This window comes from Taudactylus pleione, unplaced genomic scaffold (genome assembly GCF_031769625.1).
Source record: "Taudactylus pleione unplaced genomic scaffold, aTauple2 ptg000322l, whole genome shotgun sequence".
In the NCBI taxonomy this organism is placed as follows: domain Eukaryota; kingdom Metazoa; phylum Chordata; class Amphibia; order Anura; family Myobatrachidae; genus Taudactylus; species Taudactylus pleione.
The window spans coordinates 1,236,649-1,262,153 of NW_028284723.1; the positions used below are offsets into that span (position 1 = coordinate 1,236,649).

The 25,505-nt window shown below is 41.4% G+C and overlaps 1 protein-coding gene across 2 annotated transcripts in view; it reads left to right on the forward strand.

The window, feature by feature from the left end:
• The window catches only part of TTC12 (tetratricopeptide repeat domain 12), a 149,784-nt gene that overhangs the window by 96,267 nt on the left and 28,012 nt on the right, over window positions 1-25,505 (forward strand). For both annotated transcript variants that reach the window (XM_088443011.1, XM_088443010.1), the window contains 6 exons: window positions 9,720-9,812; window positions 10,946-11,009; window positions 15,261-15,401; window positions 16,135-16,239; window positions 21,191-21,259; window positions 22,031-22,132. In XM_088443011.1, coding sequence (XP_088299137.1) covers window positions 9,720-9,812; window positions 10,946-11,009; window positions 15,261-15,401; window positions 16,135-16,239; window positions 21,191-21,259; window positions 22,031-22,132 — 574 coding nt within the window. The remainder of the gene's footprint in view (window positions 1-9,719; window positions 9,813-10,945; window positions 11,010-15,260; window positions 15,402-16,134; window positions 16,240-21,190; window positions 21,260-22,030; window positions 22,133-25,505) is intronic.

Sequence of the window (25,505 nt, forward strand, 5' to 3'; positions counted from 1 at the left end):
GGGAAGGAAAGAGGTGTCCCCACGCAGACTACAGCAAGGGCGTTGTTACAACAAATGTGGTCAGATGCATCTTTGCAGAAACTTGCATACACACCTGTCAGTAGTAATCTGTTGTATTGAGTGCCTGGTGCAAATATCACAATGACCATTAGCACTGGTATTTGTAGTAGATGTTAGCAGTTAAAAATATAAAATATTAAAAATGGTGCCCCTAATAAACTCCCCCACCCCAAAAGTGATACCAGCGTTAGCTCGCAGTCTAGTCAGGTAGCAGCAGAATCAATGGCAAAAATCATTTGGTTCTCCTGATAAAGCTGGTATTAACACTAGGCTATGGCAGGACGGGCCAGGGAGCAGCTGCACTCTGATTGATTAGAGCTTGGGAAAACAGAAAAGAAATATGCCCGCACTTGGTTTTACCCATATTATACATGGTACTAGCGGCATGCATACCTCCCAACTGTCCCGCAGTCAGCGGGACAGTCCCATTTTTCTGGGACTGTTCCGCCGTCCCACGGTGGGGGGGAAGTTGGGGAGAGCACATACCATGGTCAACCGATAAGGTGTTTAATCACATACCATGGTCAGCCGATAAGGTGTTTAATCACATACCATGGTCAGCCGATAAGGTGTTTAATCACATACCATGGTCAGCCGATAAGGTGTTTAATCACATACCATGGTCAGCCGATAAGGTGTTTAATCACATACCATGGTCAGCCGATAAGGTGTTTAATCAGAATGTGAACAGATGCCTTACACATGCGCACGGCATCTGTCCACCAGTGTAGGGAGAGCCTGGGGGCTGCCCAGCATCTCAGAGAGTGCTGGGCACGCCCCCTATAGTGACGTAAACGGGGGTTGCCGCGAGGCTCCGACCCATTTTATGAGGCCCCTTTCCCACAAAGCCACGTCCCCTTTTCAGGCGCGCGCACCGGAGGCACGCGAAGTGTCCCTATTCTTGGTGCACAAAAGTTGGGAGGTATGGCAATACTAATGCCTTATATGTATAAAAAACAAAAAGACCGCTGTAGTAGCACTGCACATCTGTATGTACCTAGCAAATAAAACATGGGGATTCTGTTCATATTCTGATCAAAACATTTTATCTTGCAGTCTATTGTCAAGGGACCTTAATCTTTGTAAGTCCCTACACTAACATACATACCTAATAAACCTGTTATGAGTCACCAGCGCGGCTCATCACTTCAGAGGGTTCCGGCTGTTGCTGGTCAACCAGGATGCTGCGTCACTCTGTCGCATGGGCCGCTGACCCCGCCGGTTGCCGAGCATCTAGCATCTGGGATGCCGAGTGGCTGCATGGCACTCTGGGTCTGAAAAACTCGACAGCCAGGGCCTCGTTGTATGTGACTTTGAGCAGCTGCTATTGATATATCATTAGAGGGGCTGGTCCACTCCTCAACTGGCGATTGGTTCATACTCTTGTTATTACCCAGGCAGTGTGGTTCCAGAAAGCGTTAGAAATTGAGTGTAATAAATAAATAATAAATAAATAAATATGCCTAAAGTAATAGCAAAAAAAAATAATTTTAATTTAAGTTAAAAAAAGTTTAATATATAAATATATATACACATAAAACTTAAGAAAATATATAAAAATAAAATAAAAATGGATCTGCAGGGTGTAATCAGTTTATAGGAGACACATAAAATGCACACTTAAAAGATGTTTATAGCCCCTTTTGTATGAATGTAGTGATTAACCTCTCAGGGTCCGGCACAATCAGTACTGAAAAACTTTCCCTCTCTTACCCTACCAAGTGATCTTCTGTTCACAGTCAGTGCAGCTAGCAGACGTGCTGTCAGCAGTGTTCACTCTGTCCAGTTTTTGGCAAGCGGCTGCACGATCACTCTGCTCTGTCCTGAGCGCTGTAAGCTGATAGTCCAGGGGAGTCTCCACGAGAGAGTAAAATCACTTTTGCTGGGTGCCTTCCTTCACCAACATGTTTCGTTACAATGAGTAACTTTTTCTATTTTTTTATTTTTGCTATTACTTTAGGCATATTTAATTCCCATCGCTGTGTGATTCAGACGCATTTGAAGGTAAAAAGTTGCATAAGACGCTCGTGCTACCAAGTCATATTAGTACGGTACATGTAAACAGATTAATCATATCTCAGTGAAAGCTATGCTTGCCTGTGACCCTGTCTGAGCCCATGAGACAAAAATATATATATTTATTTTTTTAAAAGTACAGGACTCACACACACTGAGTTACTCATTGTAATGAAACATGTTGGTGAAGGAAGGCACCCAACAACAGTGATCTTCTTTCTACATTTTTAATGCCTTGGTGGAACCATTCACCCTGTTCTTCAGTGTAGTGTACAGTAGTGTGTGTGTGTAGTGTGTACTGTGTGTGTAGTGTGTACTGTGTGTGTAGTGTGTACTGTATGTGTGTATGTGGTGGTAGGCAGGGGTTCAAATGAACTGGCACAGGGCAAAATTGTGTCGCATCTGTTGTATTTGGTTCCACCTTCGCCAGCTCACCTTGTAGTTGTAGTTGTTGTGTGTGTGCAATGTTCCTTTAGACAGTATGGGGTTTAGGCCCTTTTGTAAATTTCAGCTCCAGGCCCATGTGGACCTTAATCAAGCAATGGGCGGGGGGACGTTTTATGATGAGTACTGAATTGCAACGTCTGTACTACAGGCTGAATTCCTTTAAGACAATGTTTTATAATAAATGTAGGCAGAATACATTTATTACTTTAAAGAATATGAAAAAAATGACTTATTCATAAATACACGTGAGGCTGGCCCCACGTGTATAATGGTGGCCGCAGCTCTGAAGAGGTTAAGCCCCATGCTGCGGCGCCATTTTTAAAAGGACAAAAGACGCCATCCGTCCATTGTAAATGTGTACTCTGCGCTAGGCGCCGAGTGTTTCAAAAATAAAAACGTATTTAAAATGGTATGTGCAGCACTGAGCCAGGCATGTAATGTGAATGTATTTAAAATGTATGATTTCACATATATATTTTGTAGAGAAAATGCACTTCTTGAATATGCCTGTATAAGACATGACGAGCTTGTGACTGTAGGAAATTAGACGCTGATTGTGATTTCCTAGCAGGAGGTCTGATGAATAGAAAGACCTGCTGTGGTCAGTGAACTCCAGGTAGACCTGGCTGGAATGTTTCTATGTGAAGGTGTGAATAGTGTCATATGGCCAAACCCTTTGAAAAGACAATTTGTTTGTTTTTAAGAAGCCCCTTTTGGATGTCACTGAATGTGTTAAGGTTGAAAATGCCAAACTGATAGATACTTCCATTGGGAAGGATGAATGTCATTTACTATTTCCTGTGAAATGTTATAGTAACATTTTAGGAGACAGTTATAATGTATGATAAATCAGTTTGTGTTTAGGTTTGGGTGGTAGATTAGAAAGGAGGAAATTGGGTGACTCCTTTGAAATTTAATATGTGGTTAAATTATATTATGTGAGGAAGCATGATTGGTTGAGAGGAACACAGGGTGGATTTACCCCCCTGTGATATTGTGTGTAAGAATGATATAAAAAGAAGGCATGTGAGCCTTGTATGTATACATCTTTGAAAATCCTTTGAGGAGAAGAACTGCTGATTGATAAGATTTCTTGTATGCTGATTATTCCCCTTCAATCTGACGGGAGGGTCTTTTTTAAGACTTTGAGCAATAAACACCTTTTGCCTTTACTTCGACTGCATCTGTACCCTGCGACCAACAGAATTACGACAAACGCTATTCCATTCTCTTACTGTTCTGGGTTGAGTCAGGCGTCTATGAAACTCAAGCCCTCTGCCCGCTACCTTGCAGACCTGATCCATTGCGAGGGATCAGGTGTAAACAGCCTACACCAAACAGGAGGTGTGTCCGCAGTTAGTCGGCGCATACGCAGCAGAGTGGTTCCAGGGGCTGGCGGTAGGAGCCTGACTGTACCTAAGCCGATGGTAGAGTTTGGTGGTGGCAGCAACGTTACGCCCACGGTGCAATATGTGGAGTTAGTGACAGGCGGTCACTGACGGTAATCGGGAATCCCTGATACCCCAAGGTCAAGTGGGGATCGAAAACCCCAACCTGTGATCGGGAGTTCGGGCTGGAAGCCATACGGTCACAACAAGTTTTGCAGAAAAACATGATGTTATATGCAAAATTGGGAGTCATTTTCGTGTTCAGAAGCCAAAAATCTATAAGTATCACATAAATTTGTTAAAAAAGATTTTTCATTGCAGACCTGTGTTAATGTTTCTACCAACAAAAAGTACTACCAAATCTACGCAGTGAATTCAATCTCTGCTGTTTTCTAACTGCAACTTACACTATTACTGTGCTGCAATGTCCCTGTCCCTAAAAGTGACCCGAGATGCATATTACTGTACCGTAGCTTACATTGACCAGAAGACGCACACTAAGCATTATATAATGACAGAGCAACTGAAGTTCAGTTATTTTAAGGTACTGTACTGAACTCAAAGTATTTCTCTCAACATCCCACCGCAGTACAAATTTTATCAGTGGAGAACTCGCCACCCAGAGGTTAAGCAGTGTATTACATGCCATGGCTTATCTTTCGTTGTAGAATACCACGGTATGCCACAGTACAGCCATCACATAAGGTTCCATGGCGCTGCACACAGGTGTCCTGAATGCAGCGCTGTGAGCAACAAACTAGCTGGGCCCATCTGTATATGTACCTATGCTCACACAGTGAATATCATCTCTGCTGTTGTGTTTCTACAAATACAAATTTCTGCCTTGCACAAGTGTATATATATCCATGCTGTTTATCTCTGCAAGTACAAAGCTGCTATTCTGCTAAATACCAACTTTGAGTTATAGCACCTCTGCCATTCAATATATATGCTGTGTTGGATTCTGTGCTGCTGCTATATCTGCAAGCCATTCAATTTATATACTGTGTTGGATTCTGTGTTGCTGTTACACCTGCAAGTCTTGCTATTGTGGCTAATCGTTGCTGTCTGCTAATTCAGTTAATTAACTGTTTGTTATCCAGACAATCTGACCTGCAATTAACTCTGTTGATGCTGGTTCTGGTTCTGCAATTACCCTGACCCTTTAATGTATCTGTATCTACTCCAGCCAATATCCTGTGATCACCCTTGTATTGTATAAGCCCCTACTGCATGCGCTTAAGACCTGGCAACCGTCTAGGTACCGGCGAGTGTATTGAACTCAATGGGAACAACGGGTTGTTATAGGCAGATCTCAGTAGGAGGTTCTAGGGGTCTTATACATATGCAGGGGTGTTTCATAAGAACACCATTAAATTGCAGTTAAATGCACTTACCTCTTAGTTACATACTATGAGAGGGGAACATCTAGACAAGGGCTAGCTTGTGTAGTCAGGGGCAGCTTGTCATAGTTTTGGAAGCTGTTATTTTGAGGACACCCTATCCTGTTTGTCCTCCAGATTTTGCCATTACAAGGCTGTGAGTGCTAACAGTGCACTCTGGCACTGTTTCCTCTCTGTGCATACATACTGGGCACTAGGTCCCAGAGTCTGCAGGGAGGTCCGACCTGATGTGCTTCTGCACATGTACAGGCTACAGCTATCTTTACTGTGTACAGGGCCGGATTAAGGGGGGGGGACAGGGGCGATCGTCCCTGGGTCCCCACACCTGAAGGGCCCCCACACCCATCGGGGTTAATGTGAACCGGAGGAGACGGAACCAGTTCCGCCTCCTCCGGCCAACCTAACCCCGGCGCTGCAGGAAGGCATTATTTGCCAGACGCCCGCTGATTGTAACCAGCGTGCGCCCGGCTCCCTCCCCGCAGTGTCAGCCGGGGACTGGAACTCATTCGTAAGCTCCAGCTTCTGGCTCACGCAGTGCACTATGGGAGAGATGTCATGACGTGTCTCCCATGGTGCAGAGGAGCAGCCGGGCGGGATGGACGTGGACGGCAGCGGGAGCGGGGCTTAAGGTAAGTATTCGTTTTTGTTTTTTTTAAGTGCAATTGGCTTTTCTACTGGGGGCATTACTCGGGGGGGGATTACTACTGGGGGCATTACTCGGGGGGATTACTACTGGGGGCATTACTCAGGGTGGGGGCATTACTATTGGGGGCACCACTTCTGGGGGCATTCCTCAGGGGGCATTAATATTGGGGGCCTCTACTTTTGGGGGCTTTACTACTTGAAGGCCGGGTATTACTACTGGGGCACAACTACAGGGGGGCACTATTACTGGGGCACTACTACAGGGGGCATTACTACTGGGGGCACAACTACAGGGGTATTACTAATGAGGGAATTTATACAGGGGGCATTACTACTAGGGCATTACTATTGGGCACACACAGGGGGCATGACTACTGGGGGGCATTACTATTGTGGGCACAACTACAGGGGTATTACTACTGGGGGTAGTTATACAGGGGGCATTACTATTGGGGACACAACCACAGGGGGCATTACTACAGGGGGCATAACTACAGGGGGCATGACTACTGGGGGCACTACTAATGGGAGTATTGCATAGGGGGCACTGCATTTGGGGCACCACTCCTGGGGGCACTGCATAAAGGGCACCACTACTGTGGGCTCTGCATACGGGGCACTACCACTGTGGTCACTGACACTACTGGGGTCCCCATTGCGCATATCACCAGTTTGTCACATTTAATAGGGGCCCCACATGTTTGTTGCCCAGGGGCCCCCACAGACCTTAATCCGGCCCTGACTGTGTACAGTGATTCAGTGCTGTGTAGCCACACAGTACTCCTGAGGTGAGATACCCATTACCTGCATTTACCACTGTTTGATACCAATGCTGCATTACCTCTAGTTACTGCTGTTAAACCTGCATATCCTGTACCGACTGTTTACCAATAAACCCAGCAACCTGGTTAAGGACTCTCTGTGTGTCCTGAAACTTTCACATTTGCTGTGATGCTATTGTGACCACCATCCCAATAGACTATATCAATACTAGTGCTGGTAGCACTTTCAGGCATAGCTTTTTTTCCTGCTTAATAAGCCTGATTGTGAGACTCACGTCTCTTCATATGTTGCAGTTTACCGATAATCGTTCATTTGTGAAAACATCGGCATAAAATAAAACACTGAATCAGGCCCATTGAGTGAGCAACTCTGCATCAGCCTCAAGGGGAGATGTACAGGATCAAGCCAGAGATACAGTGGAGTAGTTGTCCAAAGCAACCAATCATCTTCTAAGTGTCATTTCAAAGACTGTGCTAGATAAATGGCAGAAGCTGATTGGTTTCTTTGGGCAGCCACACCCCTTTATATTTTTCTCTTAGGGCTCTATTCATCATCACTAAACAAGCCCTATTTACAATGTTTTAATTTTTTCTCAATTCTAAGTAAATTTCCTATTCATCAAAGCTGTAACAAAGGAGATATCACTCATATATCCTTGTTACAAAACTATCCCGATAATTTCTCCCCATACTTACAGTAAGTATGGTGATGTAGAAATTGTGGGATTCATCAAACTCCAAAAATGCTTTATTTTTGGAATTTGATAGTGAAACTGTTCTCCATCCTGAGATGGCATTCAGTTGCGCGAATGTGCTAACAAGCTGTCGGCAGCCTGTATAGCAGCATTGTTAGCAGCGGGATCTTCCTCCTCCGTCCCGCCAGCCCACTGCACTTACCTTCTTCTGCCAGTCACTAATCGATGGACCTGTCTCCTCCAGCGCTGCCTGCCGGTCACTAATCGATGGCCCCGTCTCCTACAGTGATGCCTGCCGGTCACTGATCAATGGCCCCGTCTCCTCCAGTGCTGCCTGCCGGTCACTGCTCCTTGGCCCCGTCTCCTCCAGCATTTCCTGCCAGTCACTTCTCCTTGGCCCCGTCTCCTCCAGTGCTGCCTCCCGGTCACTGATTGATGGCCCTGTCTCCTCCAGCGCTGCCTGCCGGTTACTGCTTCCTGGCCTCGTCTTCTCCAGCCCTGCCTACCGGTCACTGATCCCCTTGTCACCGTCTCCTCCAGCGCTGCCTCCCGGACACTGCTCCCTGGCCCCGTCTCCTCCAGCGCTGCCTGCCAGATACTGCATCCTGGTCCTGTCTCCTCCAGCCCTGCCTACCGGTCACTGATCCCCTTGTCACCCTCTCCTCCAGCGCTGCCTGCCGGACACTGTTCCCTGGCCACGTCTCCTCCAGCACTGCCTGCCGGTCACTGATCGATGGCCTTGTCTCCTCCAGCGCTGCCTGCCGGACACTGCTCCCTGGCCTCGTCTCCAGTACTGCCTGCCAGACACTGCTTCCTGGCCTCATCTCCTCCAGCGCTGCTTGCCGGACACTGCTTCCCTTGTCACCCTCTCCTCCAGCGCTGCCTGCCGGACACTGTTCCCTGGCCACGTCTCCTCCAGCACTGCCTGCTGGTCACTGATCGATGGCCTTGTCTCCTCCAGCGCTGCCTGCCGGACACTGCTCCCTGGCCTCGTCTCCAGTACTGCCTGCCAGACACTGCTTCCTGGCCTCATCTCCTCCAGCGCTGCTTGCCGGACACTGCTTCCCTTGTCACCATCTCCTCCAGCGCTGCCTGCCGGTCACTGCTCCCTGGCTCCATCTCCTCCAGCAATGCCTGCTGGTCACTGATCGATGGCCCCCTCTCCTCCAGTGCCGCCTGCTGGTCATTTATCCCCTTGGCCCCATCTCCTTCCACTGTTCGCACTGGCTACTGCTCCCAGGATTCCCATCTCCATGTAAGCAAGTATGATTTTTTTATTTATTCTCCCTCCACAAACCCCTACATTATACACTAATCCCATATATATTATATATATAATATTTACATTTTTTTTCTATGGGATAAAACAGAATTGACTGCAGAGCGACTAGTTTGCTAAAGTGCACAGAAGAAAAATGATAACCTTGACGAACACTTTAGTTCATCTCAAATAGTGTATTGCCTTGAAGTGTATATACAAAATAAGTAATTCAAACGGTATGCATAAACCATACCAATAAAAGTGCTTGTGCAAATAAATATATATAAAAAAAAAATTCAGTTAATCAGAGACACATGATAAAATATATTCATAATAATCATTCAGCCTTTTTACATAAATACATTAAAAAAGGGTGAGGGTATGAACATATGGATAGAATCCAGAGGAAATAAATACAAGTGACAAAAATTCATTAATAAAAAAGTTGTAGAAAATAGCAGCTTATCTGAGTATATAGAAAGAAGTTTTTTTCAAAATTCATCAGGCAAGAGGTAATCACTCCCAACGCGTTTCGTCTCAACAGGACTTCATCAAGGGGATGTTGCTCATTAGGGGTATTACTCTACTAATACCCCTTCCAAGAGGGACTGAATTGATTCAATCAAGGCGTCATTTCTGATGCCCGCCTCTAAGTAGTTAACTAATGTGTTTAAAACGCAACAAACATGGAGTAGAACTACGTTGAATAGTTAGGTATTATAAGGTATATAAAAACACTATATGTAAGCAAGGATATTTTGAACACAGAGTCCTGGGGACGGCTGCGCATGCGCATTCGTAGTGCCGGCGGAAATGATGTTCGGACCCGGAATTAAACACTCTGGGATCCTGGTATAACCTAAGTGGCTCTGTGTTCAAAATAGCCTTGCTTCCATATTGCGTTTCTATATACCTTATAATACCTAACTATTCAATGATTACAACTCTGATCAGAAACTTGTATCCATAAAGCTAAAGATTTATCTTCCTTGGTGAATATTTTTCTACCTTTTCTTTTATAGGCTTTTACAATACCTTGTAATGTATGTGATGATAATAGATGGAAGAGCAGGTAAAGCCATGGATATATTGCACAGTCTAACACTGGAACAGAGGTAACTTTAATTTGGCTTACGCTCATACGTTAATTAAGAAAAACTTTTTTTCTTTTTTATAGAATAATGTTTTGTAAAACAAAAAAAAATATGAAAGCAAAATTTTACCAGTCTTTAAAGTTATTTTACTTTAACACAAGTAATGTACTCACAGTTTTTAACTTCAATTTTGGAAGACATATTCTCTAGTTTTCCCCAGAGCACATTTATATCTGCTAACATTACTGATTACAGAATGTGGTCAAGCTAGGCCACACCCACATATATCTAAGACACACCTATTTTGGGTAGAGCTACAACCATTTATGACGGGCCCACATCCCCTTGAATTGCGACTATTGACAGTCATGTACATTTTAATGTCAAATTCCAAAATTAATTTGTAGCCTTTCATGTCACTTTATGAATAGAAAGTTTGTGATTTTTCCATAGTGGTCGCTTTTTATGGTCCATATAGTTTACAGCGATATGTATTGTTAGATTGCAGAGATAGCATCGTTTTATTTTATATACACTCTGCTTATCTGCTAAGAACTGAAATACACTTTGTGATCCTATTTATATCTATGTGATCAGCGCTGAAATACACTTTGTGGTTCTGTATTTACTGTACGCTGACACTGTGTAGTCCTGTGTGTATGTGGTCAGGACTGAAATAGTCTTTTTCATTTGAAAATTCTTTCTACAGTTCTAAAAGACAGACCCTGACCCTGACAGTAATGTTTTTCATCCTATTTAAAAACAGAAATAGCCTCTGACAGTTTATTTTTTAGAAAGAAAGAAAATACATCTACAAATGTTATACTGTACTTCATTTTGAACAAAGTTAACTATTTATTTCAATGATGCAGTAGTGTAGGTTTATGGTGAGATGACAAGTTCACATTAACATAACTTAATGTAGTGGGGAAGTGATGGAATCTTTCATCTGACTGATTAAATATATGTGTTAAAATCTGATGATCAATTAATTAAAATCTGTGATTTTTAATCCAGTACAGATGTGTCTGTGTTTTTATTTTAGCATGAAACATTTAGTTAAGAGGTTTCTTATTATATATAATTACAATAAAGTGATGGACACCTTATAGCTATTTCTCAGTCTTCTTTCCTTATTTTTTATTTAACTACAGATTGAAACCTTATTTCAGGACGGACTTGTTATCGGAATCACTGCCCTTGTTTAATCGCTTATTGGTAAGGATTGTACTTTCAGTTGGTGATATACAGTGCATCCGGAAAGTATTCACTACGCTTCACTTTTTCCACATTTTGTTATGTTATAGCCTAATTCCAAAATTGAATAAATTAATTTTTGTCCTAAAAATTCTACACACAAGGGGGTAGATGTATGAAGCCCAGAAACGGTATCAGCGCACGTTATGTGCGCTGATACCGTTTCTCCCCGATGTATGATCGGGGGTCTGGGCGGTAAATGACAGGGGCGCTATGCGCCCCTGTCATTATCGTTGCTGCTATCTACAAGATAGCAGCGCTGACAGCCAGGGCTATGTACGAACGGTCAGATCGTCTGACCGTTCGGCCGGCTGTAGCTGTCGTTATCGACAGCTACAGCCTGGCGTTAGCCTATACCCACAGCAGGGACAGCGCTGTCCCTGCTGTGGCGGCTACCGGCTCCAGGGCTGCACGCGGGGATCTCGCGATACTTGCGAGATCTTGCGCATGCTCATTGGAGCCGGCCGGGCCTGACACACATCGCATCAGCACTAGGCTGATGCAATGTGGTCTGTAGCGGGTAGCGCCGGAGGGGGGAGTTAACGCTCCCCCTCTCCGGCCGGTGAGATGTTCACACATCTCACCGGTAGTGCTTCCTGCTTCGCCTCGGTAAAGAGGCGAAGCAGGAAGCGTTATAGCGGCACTTAACGTGCCACTATAATACATCTACCCCAATATCCCATAATGACAACATGTAAAAAGTTTTTTTGAGATTTTTGCAAATTTCATAAAAAAAAACACTAAGAAATCACATGTACATAAGTATTCACGGCCTTTGCCATGAAGCTCCAAATTGAGGTTAGGTTTATCCTGTTTCCACTGATCATCCTTGAGATGTTCCTACAGCTTAATTGGAGTCCACTTGTGGTAAATTCAGTTGATTGGACATGATTTTGAAAGGCATACACCTGTCTATATAAGGTCCCGCACTTGACAGTGCATGTCAGAGCACAAACCAAGCATGAAGTCCAAGGAATTATCTGTAGACCTCTGAAACCGGATTGTCTTGAGGCACAAATCTGGGGAAGGGTACAGAAAAATATCTGGTGCTTTAAAGGTTCAAATGAGCACAGTGGCTTCCATCATCCGTAAATGGAAGAAGTTTGGAACCACCAGGACTCTTCCTAGAGTTGACCGGCTGTCTAAACTGAGCGATCAGGGGAGAAGGGCCCTAGTCAGGGAGGTGACCAAGAACCCGATAGTCACTCTGTCAGAGCTACAGCATGCCTCTGTGGAGAGAGGAGAACCTTCCAGAAGGACAACCATCTCTGCATCAATCCACCAATTAGGCCTGTATGGTAGAGTGGCCAGATGGAAACCTTTCCTTAGTAAAAAGCACATGGCAGCCCGCCTGGAGTTTGCCAAAATGCACCTGAAGGACTCTCAGTCCATGATGAGACAAAGATTGAACTCTTTGGCGTGAATGCCAGGCGTTATGTTTGGAGGAAACCAGACACCGCTCATCACCAGGCCAATACCATCCCTACAGTGAAGCATGGTGGTGGCAGCATTATGATGTGGGGATGTTTTTCAGTGGCAGAAACTGGGAGACTAGTCAGGATAGAGGAAAAGATGAATGCAGCAATGTACAGAGACATCCTGGATGAAAACCTGCTCCAGAGCGCTCTTGACCTCAGACTGGGGTGACGGTTCATACTTCAGCAGGACAACTACCCTAAGCACACAGCCAAGATATCAAAGGAGTGGCTTCAGGACAACTCTGTGAATGTCCTTGAGTGGCCCAGCCAGAGCCCAGACTTGAATCCGATTGAACATCTCTGGAGAGATCTCAAAATGGCTGTGCACCGATGCTTCCCATCCAACCTGATGGAGCTTGAGAGGTGCTGCAAAGAGGAATGGGCGAACTGCACAAAGATAGGTGTGCCAAGCTTGTGGCATCATATACAAAAATACTTGAGGCTGTAATTGCTGCCAAAGGTGCATCAACAAAGTATTGAGCAAAGGTTGTGAATACTTCTGGACATGTGATTTCTTATTTATTTATGTTATATTACATTTGCAAAAATCGCAAAAAAACTTTTTACACGTTGTCATTATGGGGTATTGTGTGTAGAATTTTGAGGACAAAAATTAATTTATTCCATTTTGTAATAAGGCTATAACATAACAAAATGTGGAAAAAGAGATGTGTAGTGAATACTTTCCGGATGCACTGTGTATGTATTCAATAGAAACATTTTCACAGACAATATTTATCTGTAGACCTGTCGCTCTGTATATCTATCTAAATATAAGGACTATATATTACATAGAGTATATATGTTAATAAAAAGGCTGTTACATATACAGGTTGAGTCTCCGATATCCAAATATTCCAAAATACGAAATATTACGAAATACAGATTTTTTTTTTAGCATGACTGAGATAGTAAAACCTTTATTTTTTGATGATTCAATGTACACAAACTTTGTTTAAAGCACAAAATTATTAAAAATATTGTATAAAATCAACTTAAGGCTGTGTGTATAATGTGTATATGAAACATAAATTAATTTCCTGTATGTACACAAATTTTGTTTGAGCCACAAAATTATTGAAAATATTGTATAAAATTGCCTGCAGGCTGTGTGTATAAGGTGTATATAACACATAAATGCATTCTGTGTTTAGATTTGGGTCCCATTCCCAAGATATTTCATTATGGTATGCAAATATTCCAAAATATGGAATATTCCGATATCCAAAATACTCCTGGTACCAAGCATTTTGGATATGGGAGACTGTATTCTCTGTTAAATAAAACTGACCAAATAATTAAAAAAATTAGGCAATGTCATCTGCAAAACCTGAACCAATCCCTCTGTTTGTCCCAAGACTATGGGGTCCTACTTAAATAGTGAAAACCAGCTCCTGGCTGGTTAGCACAGAGATCGTGACTCTATGGTAAAAGGTTTATAGAGACACTGGGGGGTATATTTACTAAAGTGCGGGACTTTTTGGGAGATGTTGCCCATAGCAACCAATCAGATTCTAGCTATTATCTTCTAGAAGGTGCTAGATAAATGTTAAGTAGAATTTGATTGGTTGCTATGGGCAACATCTCCACTTCTAAGAAACCGCACCTTAGTAAATATATACCTCTAGGTCTTTGTAGTTGCCATGTTTGCATTTTTTTCCATTTTTATGAAACATAATTAATTTTATTTGTATTTATTATTTGTGTATGGGAAGTGTTTAGTTTTATTACATTTCTAGGATGAGACTTGATATTCTCCTGGTTCTTCTTGTTGTAGAATTTAAGTACTTTTGTAGCGGAAACATGTCTGCACTGCAAATAACGCCAATGAAAATGCACACTTCACAATCCTTTGTCTTCCATGCGGGGGAACACTTAGGGCTAAATTGTGCTGCATAATGTGGAAAATCTAAATAAATATACTAATGTAGCAAATTCTCTACCTCTCGCACATGAATTAGGTAACTTGTATCATACAAAATTGTTGAAATATACTTGTATAATGTACTGTATGCTGTTTATAGACCATTTGTATTACTACTCTCTTTTTTTAATCAAGATAGAGAAGGAGAGAGGAAAAAAGGAGAGGGAAGGGAGGAGAAGATATGAAATAATACACCGCACCAGGATAACACAAATTATATTAGTCTCATATAAGGTTAATGAAATTGTTGTAAGGACTACAGAACAATATCTGATATATTATAGACAAATGTCCAAAAATATTAGTAAGGAGGCACCCTAGGAGCAGATTAACGGTATGCAAAACAAAAGAAAGAAACAGAACTCCAAATAGACGGATCACACCTATAGAATACCTAAAACATAACCTTTAATGTTCTTCAATAAAAAAATTCTCTAGACAACGAGCAAAAAAACGATGTATAAATATACATCAGGCAAACAAAACATTTAGAAATAATACAGCAGTGAAAATACTAGTTATCAAAATATGTGTATAAGGTAAATGTATAAACAGTTAAACAATACAAACATACAGAACAATTAATAAGTGGAATAACACATAATTAAAATGCACCATAGACGTAGACATTAATCCTATTCAACATGAATGTCAAGTCTAATAATTAAGTCTAATAATTTTTGCTCGTTGTCTAGAGACATTTTTTTATTGAAGAACATTAAAGGTTATGTTTTAAGTACTCTATAGGTGTGCCCCGTCTATTTGGAGTTCTGTTTCTTTCTTTTGTTTTACTCTCTTTTTTTGTTACAGAGAGAGTTGAGCATGTCACTGGTGAATATGGCAGTATTTCCATTGTGCATTGCCGTGATCGGACATCTCACAGAAGATAGAGTTATCAGGAGTGCCATAGCTGGGTCTCTTGAATTCTGGGACTCCTGCCTGCTGGCTGTGGTAAGTGAACTAAGGTTAAGAACATTTGTATTTGTTAGTAAGTAAGGGATTGTATTTATCTGATTAATTCTTAGTTACAGTTACATAAGACTGATTCTCTGCAAAGTAATGCTGGCCATACAAAAGTACGACCAGCATAAGGTAAGATTAATCTTACGATTACCCTTGAACTCCCCGGCAGCTCCCTGGCAGTCCCGTCCGCAATATTGACACAAGATGTTCATACGATCTAACCCTCCCCTGGTGCCTCTCCAACCATCCCCCTACTACCTAACCCTCCCCCTAGTGCCTATCCCTAACCGTCCCCTCCAGCAGCCTAACCCTACCCCAAGTGCCTAACCCTAACCTTAAAAATGTAGAAAAAACATTTGGCGACAATTTTTTGTGTCAACCTTTTGAACCTGTCGACCTTTTAACCCTGTTGACCTTTTGTACCTGTTGCCCTTTTGTCCCTGTTGCCCTTTTGTCCCTGGCAATCTTTTGAATGTCGACCAACTGGTGTGGACCCATTGACTGTCGACCTATTCATTGTCGACCTTACATCTGGATCCTGTTTAGGTTATTATTTTTATCATAGGGAGCTACAACTGAAACTGAATAATTCACTTTATTAGGTAATAATAAATAAGTTAAATCATGTTATGCTAACATTACTGTGTCCTACTGGCCTTTATGCTACTTGTATAAGTGGGTAAATGTATAAGTGGGTAAATGTCATTATGTGTCCTGTCAGGATGAGAGCAGCGTTCCGACTGCTGGTCGAGCACACCAAGACATTTTGATTGCATTACTTGGCCTCATGTTTAACTTGTCCTTGGAAGAGAATTCAGTAATCCAGGTAAGATGCAAAATATTCTCTTTATACCAGCTTGTAAAGATATTCAGTTACTTGTTTAATACATATCAAATGTTTTTATATGTGTCTCCCTTCGAAAAATAAATATATTTGACCATGATTTTAGACGTAAAGAGACTCAGAAGAAAGTGCAGGGAGTGGATATGCCCATTTTGGATTATGGCATGCCCCTTATCTGCTGTAGATGCATTCATGCCATTGGGATATTCATTCACAGAGCTTGGCACACATGGGGTGAGCAAATAGTCCATTGAAAAAGTAACAGAGGCTGTATATGCCAGGTTTGTGGGTAAGGTATGGCAGGCTAACCCTGTTACTAAGAGAAGTGGAATAGGCTGTTTACTGGAATAACATATATATTAGATGCGTACAAGGTTATAAATGATATAGAAGAGAAAGAAGCACTAGTGCACCAGACTTAGGGCCTGACCAGAGTTGGACACAAGTGGTGTCGGTGCTGCTTCTTCTGTAGCAGTGGATCTTAGAAGTTATGCAAATGCTGGAGGTACAATCTTTAGTAATGAGACGCCCACCTCCAGCTTCTCCGATCTGCTGCATACGGCCGAAGACGGAGCATGGGATCACCATCGTGGCGAACATCGGACAACTGAGCAGCCCTAAGGTTGCTCAGAGTGTCCACCGATACTAAGCTGCTGAGGCCAGTGGATCTGCTTTGGAAGACGCATTTGCTGGATTTGGCCCTCCTCAAAAATGGGCCCGTTTTCTGAAATGCTTCCTCGGAATACAGACGAATTACCAATCCCGACAGTGGCAGGCCGACACGGCTGAAAATCCCGATTGTCCCCAGGTAAGTATCACCTAACCTAACCCCCTAACCCTAATCCCACCTCTAAGTGCCTAAACCTAACCCCACCTTCCCCGCCGCCTAAACCTAAGTCCCCCGGGGGGTGCCTAACCCTAACCCTCCCTCCCCCAAGCCTAACCCTAACCTCAACCTCCCTGGGGGGATCCCTAACCCTAAGTTCCCCCCCCGGGAGCCCTAAACCTAACCCAGCAGCTGTCCGCTGCGGCGCCCGGCATCACTTCGATTGGGATGCTAGGCGCCGGTCTCCCGGCATCGGTAAAATGACAGGCATCTAGAATTAGACGCCTGTCATTTAACCCTCGCCAGGATAAAGCAGTCGGGAAGCCGGCTGTCGGGCTTACGTCTGCCAGCTTACTGATTGCATACCGCTTCCTCCTCCCCACCCCCAAATGGCTGCAGACTGTAAATCAATCGACGTCTGCTGCCACACTGCGTCCATGGATGCAGGAAAAGATATGCAAATGCGACTACTGCAGATCTAAGACCATCGGTCATTTGAGACCGAATCGAGTTAATGTCCACCTCTGAATCTGCCACTTAATCGGAAAGAAATAACAGATATAAACAAGATATAACAGAAAACAAAAACAAATTTAAAAGAATCAATAAACAGAAAAAAACATGGAAAAAATAATAACAAAATTCCTGTAGGAACTGAATATTTCAGACTAAATACACATAAAATACAGTATATCGAGGTACTGTAGGTAGGTGAGTCATCATAACAATCCTATCAAAATCCAAAACGGTCCTGTAAAATTGCATCCCTCGGAGGACTCCATGTGGATGAAAAAGTATTGGACTGAAAAGAAAAACTTCATATACAGTAGGTAATGATATATGATCCATAAAATATATTGCCTGTGTATAATTTGTATGCCAATATATAATCTCCCTCCTGGATTATAGATTAAAAAGCATAAATGTCCCAGATGATCTGCATCATACAGTAAATGAATGATTCTTCCCAGAATAATAAACGGCAGTTTTTGCAATCAATAACCACGGCACTAACATATTTTAAATGGTAAATCCAATCCTATGCATGGGTGGAGTATAAACCATAGAGATTTATGCTTTCTTCCATTTTGTAGGAGATGGAATTATTTTTTTTCCTGTCTTTCTCCTTTTCTGGTACTCGTTTAATTTTAGTGTAGCTTTATTTGGAGCTGTGTAATTTGTAAGCAATGATTCTTTTTGTAAGCCCATTTTGGCGAATAAATTGCTCTGCAGTTAAGAGTGCTGGTAGTGTGATGGAGAGGCCTCTGAGATGCCCTAGCTTAATTTTGGCTGCCATGGAGCACCCTATCATCTATTAGTTTTCCCATTCATGTCTCTGTGCCCACAAATGCTTCAATCAGCCTTGTGATTGAGGTGCAGAGAGAGCACAGAGGGAGGTGAGTGCGTGTATTGTAGATGTCACCTATACTCTGCTTTCTGTGTTGGCTGTAAGGCCTCGACTTGTGCACTAGCTGACTTATTGAACTTTGCATTTTGTAGATTGTACTACTCAGCTTTTATACTACACTCTAGAATAGTTTCTTTTACATATAATATATATAATGTATAAAATAATCTCAGTTTGGTGTGGATGCCATCATATTGTACTGATTGTGCACATATTTGTGTATAAGACAATGGTTGTGGCTCTGCTTTGCCCCCTAGCGGACGGTTTGGGGTCCACTCTGCATAATTGACACAAGATTAGGCAGCATGATTGGTGTAGTGGTTAGCATTACTGGCCTACAGCACTGAGGCACTGGGGTCAATTCCCACTAAAGCCTGATCTGTGTGTAGTTTGTATGTTCTCCTAGTGTTTGCGTGGGGTTCCTCCTGGTGCTCCAATTTCCATCCACAACCGAAAAACAATCCAAAAACATACTGGTAGGTTAATTGTATTATGTAAAAAAATGTGTATATGTGCACGTGTGGTAGAGAATATAGATTGTAATCTCCATTGTGGCAGGGACTGATGTGAAAGACTATTCTCAGTAAAGTGCTGTGTAATATTTGTGCTTTATAAATAACTGTTAATACATTATAATATCTTTTTGTATAGATTGTAGATTGATTCTGTTAACATTTCCTGATGCAAAATGGGGGTCATACACAGTGGCGGCTCCAGAGGTGGGGCTGTAGCACAGTCCAAAATTCAAATAGGGGAGTCTCACCAACTGTTAGTGAGTCACAACAGGCGATGTTTGGCAGCAGTTGGGGTGGCAGTTGGTGTGGCTCCCCTATTTGACTTTTGGACTGTGCTGCAGCCCCACCTCTGGAGCCTCCACTGGTCATACATCAATCCTACTGATTAACTTTTTGTACTGTCTATTAGCTTGGCAGCTCTGGACCTGCTTTGATTACTAGCTTCCATATTGGTCACTGCTTTAAATGATCCTATCTCCACCCCCCACCTTTTGCCACATTTCTTGTTCTAGTCCCCAAGTCATTTAGTTTGTTTTTCTGCTTCTTTTTGTTTAGGTCAGTGTTTATTCTCTGTTCCCCTTCCTGTGTCCCTCTGTTGCTGCTGAGTGCAGGCTAAAACATCCTTGACAGATACTGTTTTGTATCAGACAACAAATAAGCAGAGTGTGATGATTATATATTTTTTCTCTAGTTTCTTTCATTTAGCTTGTAAAGAAAAGACAATGCTTCCAGTAAATGTCACTAACTTGTTACTTCTCATCATACTTGCCTACTTCTGAAAAATAATTTCACAGAAATTGTGTAAGCAACACCTACTGTAGGTACATCGCTGATAGGGGCAGGTCTAGCTCCACCAGGTGGGACCTATGGGTCTGTGCACCATTAACCTACCCCTCCTCCTCCCTGCAGGAACTACTTACCCCAAATAACTTGTAGAGCCATTCACATGCTACAAGTTCTGCAGTAACCTACCCCTCCTCCTCCCTGCAGGAACTACTTACCCCAAATAACTTGTAGAGCCATTCACATGCTACAAGTTCTGCAGTAACCTACCCCTACTCCTAGATGCAGGAACTACTTACCTCAAATAACTTGTAGAGCCATTCACCGGCTACAAGTTTTGCAGCCCTGAAGGAAACTTAAGGAAACATGGAACACAAGTGACTAAGCACAATTAAAAAAGTAATTATGTACAGTATCTAGCACACTAGGTTTTACCAGTACCAGGTAGATGTACTGTAGATATGTATGCAGCATAAACCTGTTAGATCACAAGCAGAGTTCTCTCTATAGAGTCTAACCTCTGACACAGTGTCACTTGTCATTTGTAAACTGAACTTAGCTGCTTCTGTCAAGTTATAAATCTCTATGCTGTACAGATTTATTTTTTACACTGTAAAGCTGCATACACACACAACGAATTAGTAAATGATCAATTTTAGTAAACGATTTTCGTTCATTTTTTCAAGGGAAAAATTTATGAAAATCGTTTACTAAAATCGTTCATTTAATAAATGTAATGAACGATTTTTTTTTAACTACAAATGATTTTTGCATAATCCCTTACTGAAAATAGTTGAGTTGGTCAGTCTGACTGCACTACAAACTACAAACGTGAACGCGCATGAACGATAATCGTTCATCGTTTTAACTCAGAAAGTGAACAACTTTTTCAACGATTGAACGATAAACGATATCGTTATCGATAATCGTTCAAAAAATCGTTGTGTGTGTATGCACCTTAACCTTTAATTCTATAGGAAATTGAAACCCTGAAAAATAGGTCTGGTTTTATTTTATTTTTTTCACTTGTACATACCTGTAGCCTAACAAACCTCCCCACCCCCCATTTTATTTCAATAATTTTCTAAATGGCAACAGGTAGGCAAGTCTGATTCTTATTAACATTGTCGTGTAAGGTATTGGCTACAAAATAATCACTACACTACTTCAATTACAGCTTTTAAACTTTTTTATATGAATATGAAACAGGTCATAAAAGAATTGACTGTAGCAAGGTTGTACCTGTAGTACATTTTATCTTTGTTAGTTTGCCATGTAACATTATAGGTAATTGTTATGCTATTGTTTTTATACTTTTACCTTCTATTCATATACCATTTAATTTACTGGAGAATTCCATTAACTTTGACCTTCCTATTCACTTTATCTTTATATTTTTAGGGGAATGGCATTGAGATAAGTACAAGATGCTTATCTCTGCTTAGCAATAAAGATGGGATTATTGTGACTGTAAGTAATAATAATTATCTTTATAAATATAGCTAATTTATAAATGTTTCTAAATTATGCTGCAATTATTATTAAAGCTACACCTTTTACCTGGGACAAGATTATCACTACTAAGTTACGCCACAAGCTTGGGTGATTGGTTGCAAAGTGAATTAGCTGAAGCACAGAGCTAGTACGCGTGGCTACCCAATGATCTTGTGGACAGATATCTAGTGTAGTACTGAAGCTTAGCCACACCCAAACATGAAGTGACTACTCCCCCTTCATGCCATTGCTCCCAATTTCTCATGGCAGCCATGAATGCAATGATAACTTGATTTGGCACCAAAGTGCACTTACAAATGTATGCCTCCTCTTTTTCTGTGAAAAGTAACTGGAAATCTTTTTTTTTTAATAGTATTTTTCCTTATTCAACATCATTCATTAAATATTATACAATACTATATAATCTGGCGACATTATATAACGTTAAAGTAAATAATAATGTACCCACTACTATAAAGAATAGCAATAATGTAAGCCACCAAGGTGTTTTGTAACCAGATAAAATGTATGAGGTGTTTTATCTTCACTGGCATTTATTAATCCCCAAACGGACACCTGGAATGGGACGTGTGACACAGTGCCATCACTGCTAACCAAGTATAAGTACTGTATTTTGCAGGACATTTAATGTAGTTATTTTACTTATGTCTTCTAATAATAATGTATGTAATAGTGGGTTAATAAAACTATATATTTATCATATATGTCCCTTTTGTTTCTCTGTAGAGATCCGTGGGCATTCTTAGCAGGGTTCTCCCACAATGCACTGCGGCAGTAGGACTCTCCGTCAAAGGAGGCATTGTAAAGAAGCTCATAAAATGTTTGAAGGTAAATCTATAAATGAATAAATATGATTGACAAGAGGCAGGGTACAAGGATAACAACACCATAATGTCCGCATTTATTCATAGAATGGGTATGTTGTCTCAACTCAAATGACTTGCAACTTCCGAACCATTGCAGTATTAATAGGGATGATCTTGTATCATATAGGAGGACTGTACATACTGTCAATTAATCCTATCACAGTGGAGGGTTTTCTTAGTCCTATGCTGAGCCCATTTTTCGATGATTGCGCTCGTCACATTCCAAGATCAATAGCAGTAAATTTTGTATGTAGCACCTACACAACTTATACCTTGTTTGTATTAGAAGACATGGCATTTTCAGAAAATATTGTTAGTCTTTTAGTGTCGTCTAGCACAACAAACAAAATGTAACCAAAATGTACAAAAAAGTTTTTTCTTTATGAACACCACAAACACATAGTTCCTGCTCCTTTCCAAGATTGTGACCAGCAGAATTCTACATGTAGGTTTCCACAACATAATATGCACTTTTGTTGTTTTTTTTTACTACATTTTGCCACCTTTATTCAAAAGCTTACAGTACATAGGAATGATGTGGTAGCCCACCAAAGTCTACCACTTTTCAAACTAGAAAACCTATCATATGCGGGGATCATTTTTGTTTTTCTGTTTTTGTTTTTTATAAACAAGATAGGGGAGATCTGGGCTTTATACCCTTTCATATAGTTTTTGTGTACTGTTTAAGCTATTCGCCGGTATGCATGAAGATTTGCGAGTAAAAGAGCTGTCCTGCGATAAAAGAACTTCCGGGTTTATGACCAAGAAATCCCACTACGCATGCGTCATATGATGCGCACGCCGTGGTGAGTGCTGGGAGGGATCTGATTGAATCCCCCTCAGAGCACTTTGCAAAAGAAGCCCATATACTTCCATTGGACAATAATATCTGAAGACCGGGTCCATGCTACGGAAAGCTTTGCTTTATGAAGCTTGATGCATATGAGAAAAGCAGTCAAACCCCTGAAACTGGATTTTCGGTAGTTTGACCACATAATTGATAATAGTGCCCCCCTCCCATTATCTGGTGATAATATTTGGGTTATTTTTTATTTGCAACATTTTGAACACCATGGACTTCTGATGGAAGTTTGAAGGAAATTTGTGGACTCTAGAGCATTATACAGATAAACATATTCTTTTTATTTGCCGCGTGTCCACCCTATTAGATTTACAGAGCAAAATTTGGAGTGATCCCACTCCCTTGGCTGAGAATCAACCCCACACATGAATGGTTTCAGGATGTTTTACTGTTGGCATGACACAGGACGTAGACTTTTGGAGGGTGGCCTGGTGTCAAGAAGGGCAGCAAAGAAGTTACTTCTCTCCAGGAAAAACATCAGGGACAGACTGATATTCTGCAAAAGGTACAGGGATTGGACTGCTGAGGACTGGGATAAAGTTATTTTCTCTGATGAATCCCATTTCAGATTGTTTGGGGCATCTGGAAAAATGCTTGTCCGGAGAAGGAAAGGTGGGCGCTACCATCAGTCCTGTGTCATGCCATCAGTAAAGCATCCTGAGACCATTCATGTGTGGGGTTGCCTTTCAGCCAAGGGAGTGGGATCACTCACAATTTTGCCTAAGAACACAGCCATGAATAAAGAATGGTACCAAAACATCCTCCAAGAGCAACTTCTCCCAACCATCCAAGAACAGTTTGGTGACGAACAATGTATTTTCCAGCATGATAGAGCACCTTGCCATAAGCCAAAAGTGATAACTAAGTGGCTCGGAGAACAAAACATTGAAATTTTGGGTCCATGGCCAGGAAATTCCCCAGACCTTAATCCCATTGAGAACTTGTGGTCAATCCTCAAGAGGCGGGTACAAACTCCAAGCATTGATTAGGAAAGAATGGGCGGCTATCGGTCTGTATGTGACCCAGAAGCTGATTGACAGCATGCCAGGGCGAATTGCAGAGGTCTTGAAAAAGAAGGGTCAACACTGCAAATATTGACTCTTTGCATAAACGTATTGTAAGTGTCAATGAAAGCCTTTGACACTTATGAAATGCTTGTAATTTTACTTCCGTATAACATAGTAACATCTGACAAAAAGGTCTAAAAACACTGAAGCAGCAAACTTTGTGAAAACCAATACTTGTGTCCTTTTCAAAACCTTTTGGCCATGGCTGTATGTAGATATCTTATAATATAGAAAGCTCTCCGGTGACAATGCACAGAAAAAAAGACCAGTTATAAATGCATTTATAAGAAGTGTGCTGGTCTTTCTTTCTGTGCATTGTCACCGGAGAGCTTTCTATTTTTACTATTATGGGATTGCAGCACCTGAACATTACTAATACCCATTAAGTGTCTGCTGTTATTGACTGTGCATATCTTATAATATATATATATGAAAAAAAAACAAGTGATGGTGAAGAGGTAGCGCCTTCAGTGCTTTGTAATAGAACCTTTCTGTTTTCTAAAGTACTTTCAAGGTTTCCTCAGTTCCACTCATCTTCAAACAATCATTTCATGGTATATAGTGCATAAAAATAAAAAAAGCACATATATAATATAATACTGTTGATTCACAAAAAAAAAAACCTGTGCTCTCTTGCAAGACTCAATCACGAGGAAATAATTCCATATTTATAGATAGTAAAAAAGCACTCCACACGTGCTACATAAAACCAAAAAATGCAGCTCCAAAGTCCCCAAGGTGAATAAAATTTAAACCGTACCAAACTTAATGGACCATAGGCGTATTATGGGCCAAATGTAATAGGGTGAGAGTTTAGAAAAGTGAGAGTTTCTGACACTTTTTAAACTTTGTAAATGTAATAGAGTCCAAAAACAAAGTAACAGAGAGAACTTGCATTTTTTTTAGACTTAGAAAACTCTCACACTTTAAAATCTCATTCAGATGTTTTCCCATTTTGAAGAGAATACTCAACCAAAGTAAGAGTTTAATGCTAAACTCTCACTTTTTCTAAACTCTCACCCTATTACATTTGGCCCTATGTCTTCTCATAGGTACATCGTCATTACTCCAGGAGCAGTATATAGGTACATATTCAAAAGGAGATTAAAAAAAGTACATCCTCTAATTTTGTAGTAAAAAATATATAACATTTTAATAATAAGACAATCAAGACTCGTACAATATAAAAGAAAGAGTAAGCTTACCTGCCATGTGGGATTTGTCCCGCTCTAAAGTGTAGGGGCTTCTTTAGGAGAATATATATATATATATCTCAACGATCTGCTGGCACTCCTTCCAACTATGTCAATAGGCTCCAATGCCTGTCAGAACAGTTAACAGGCACATACTCTAAAGAGACTGCACTCTGAGGCTGTTTGATGCAAAAAGGTGATGTATTCCAATAT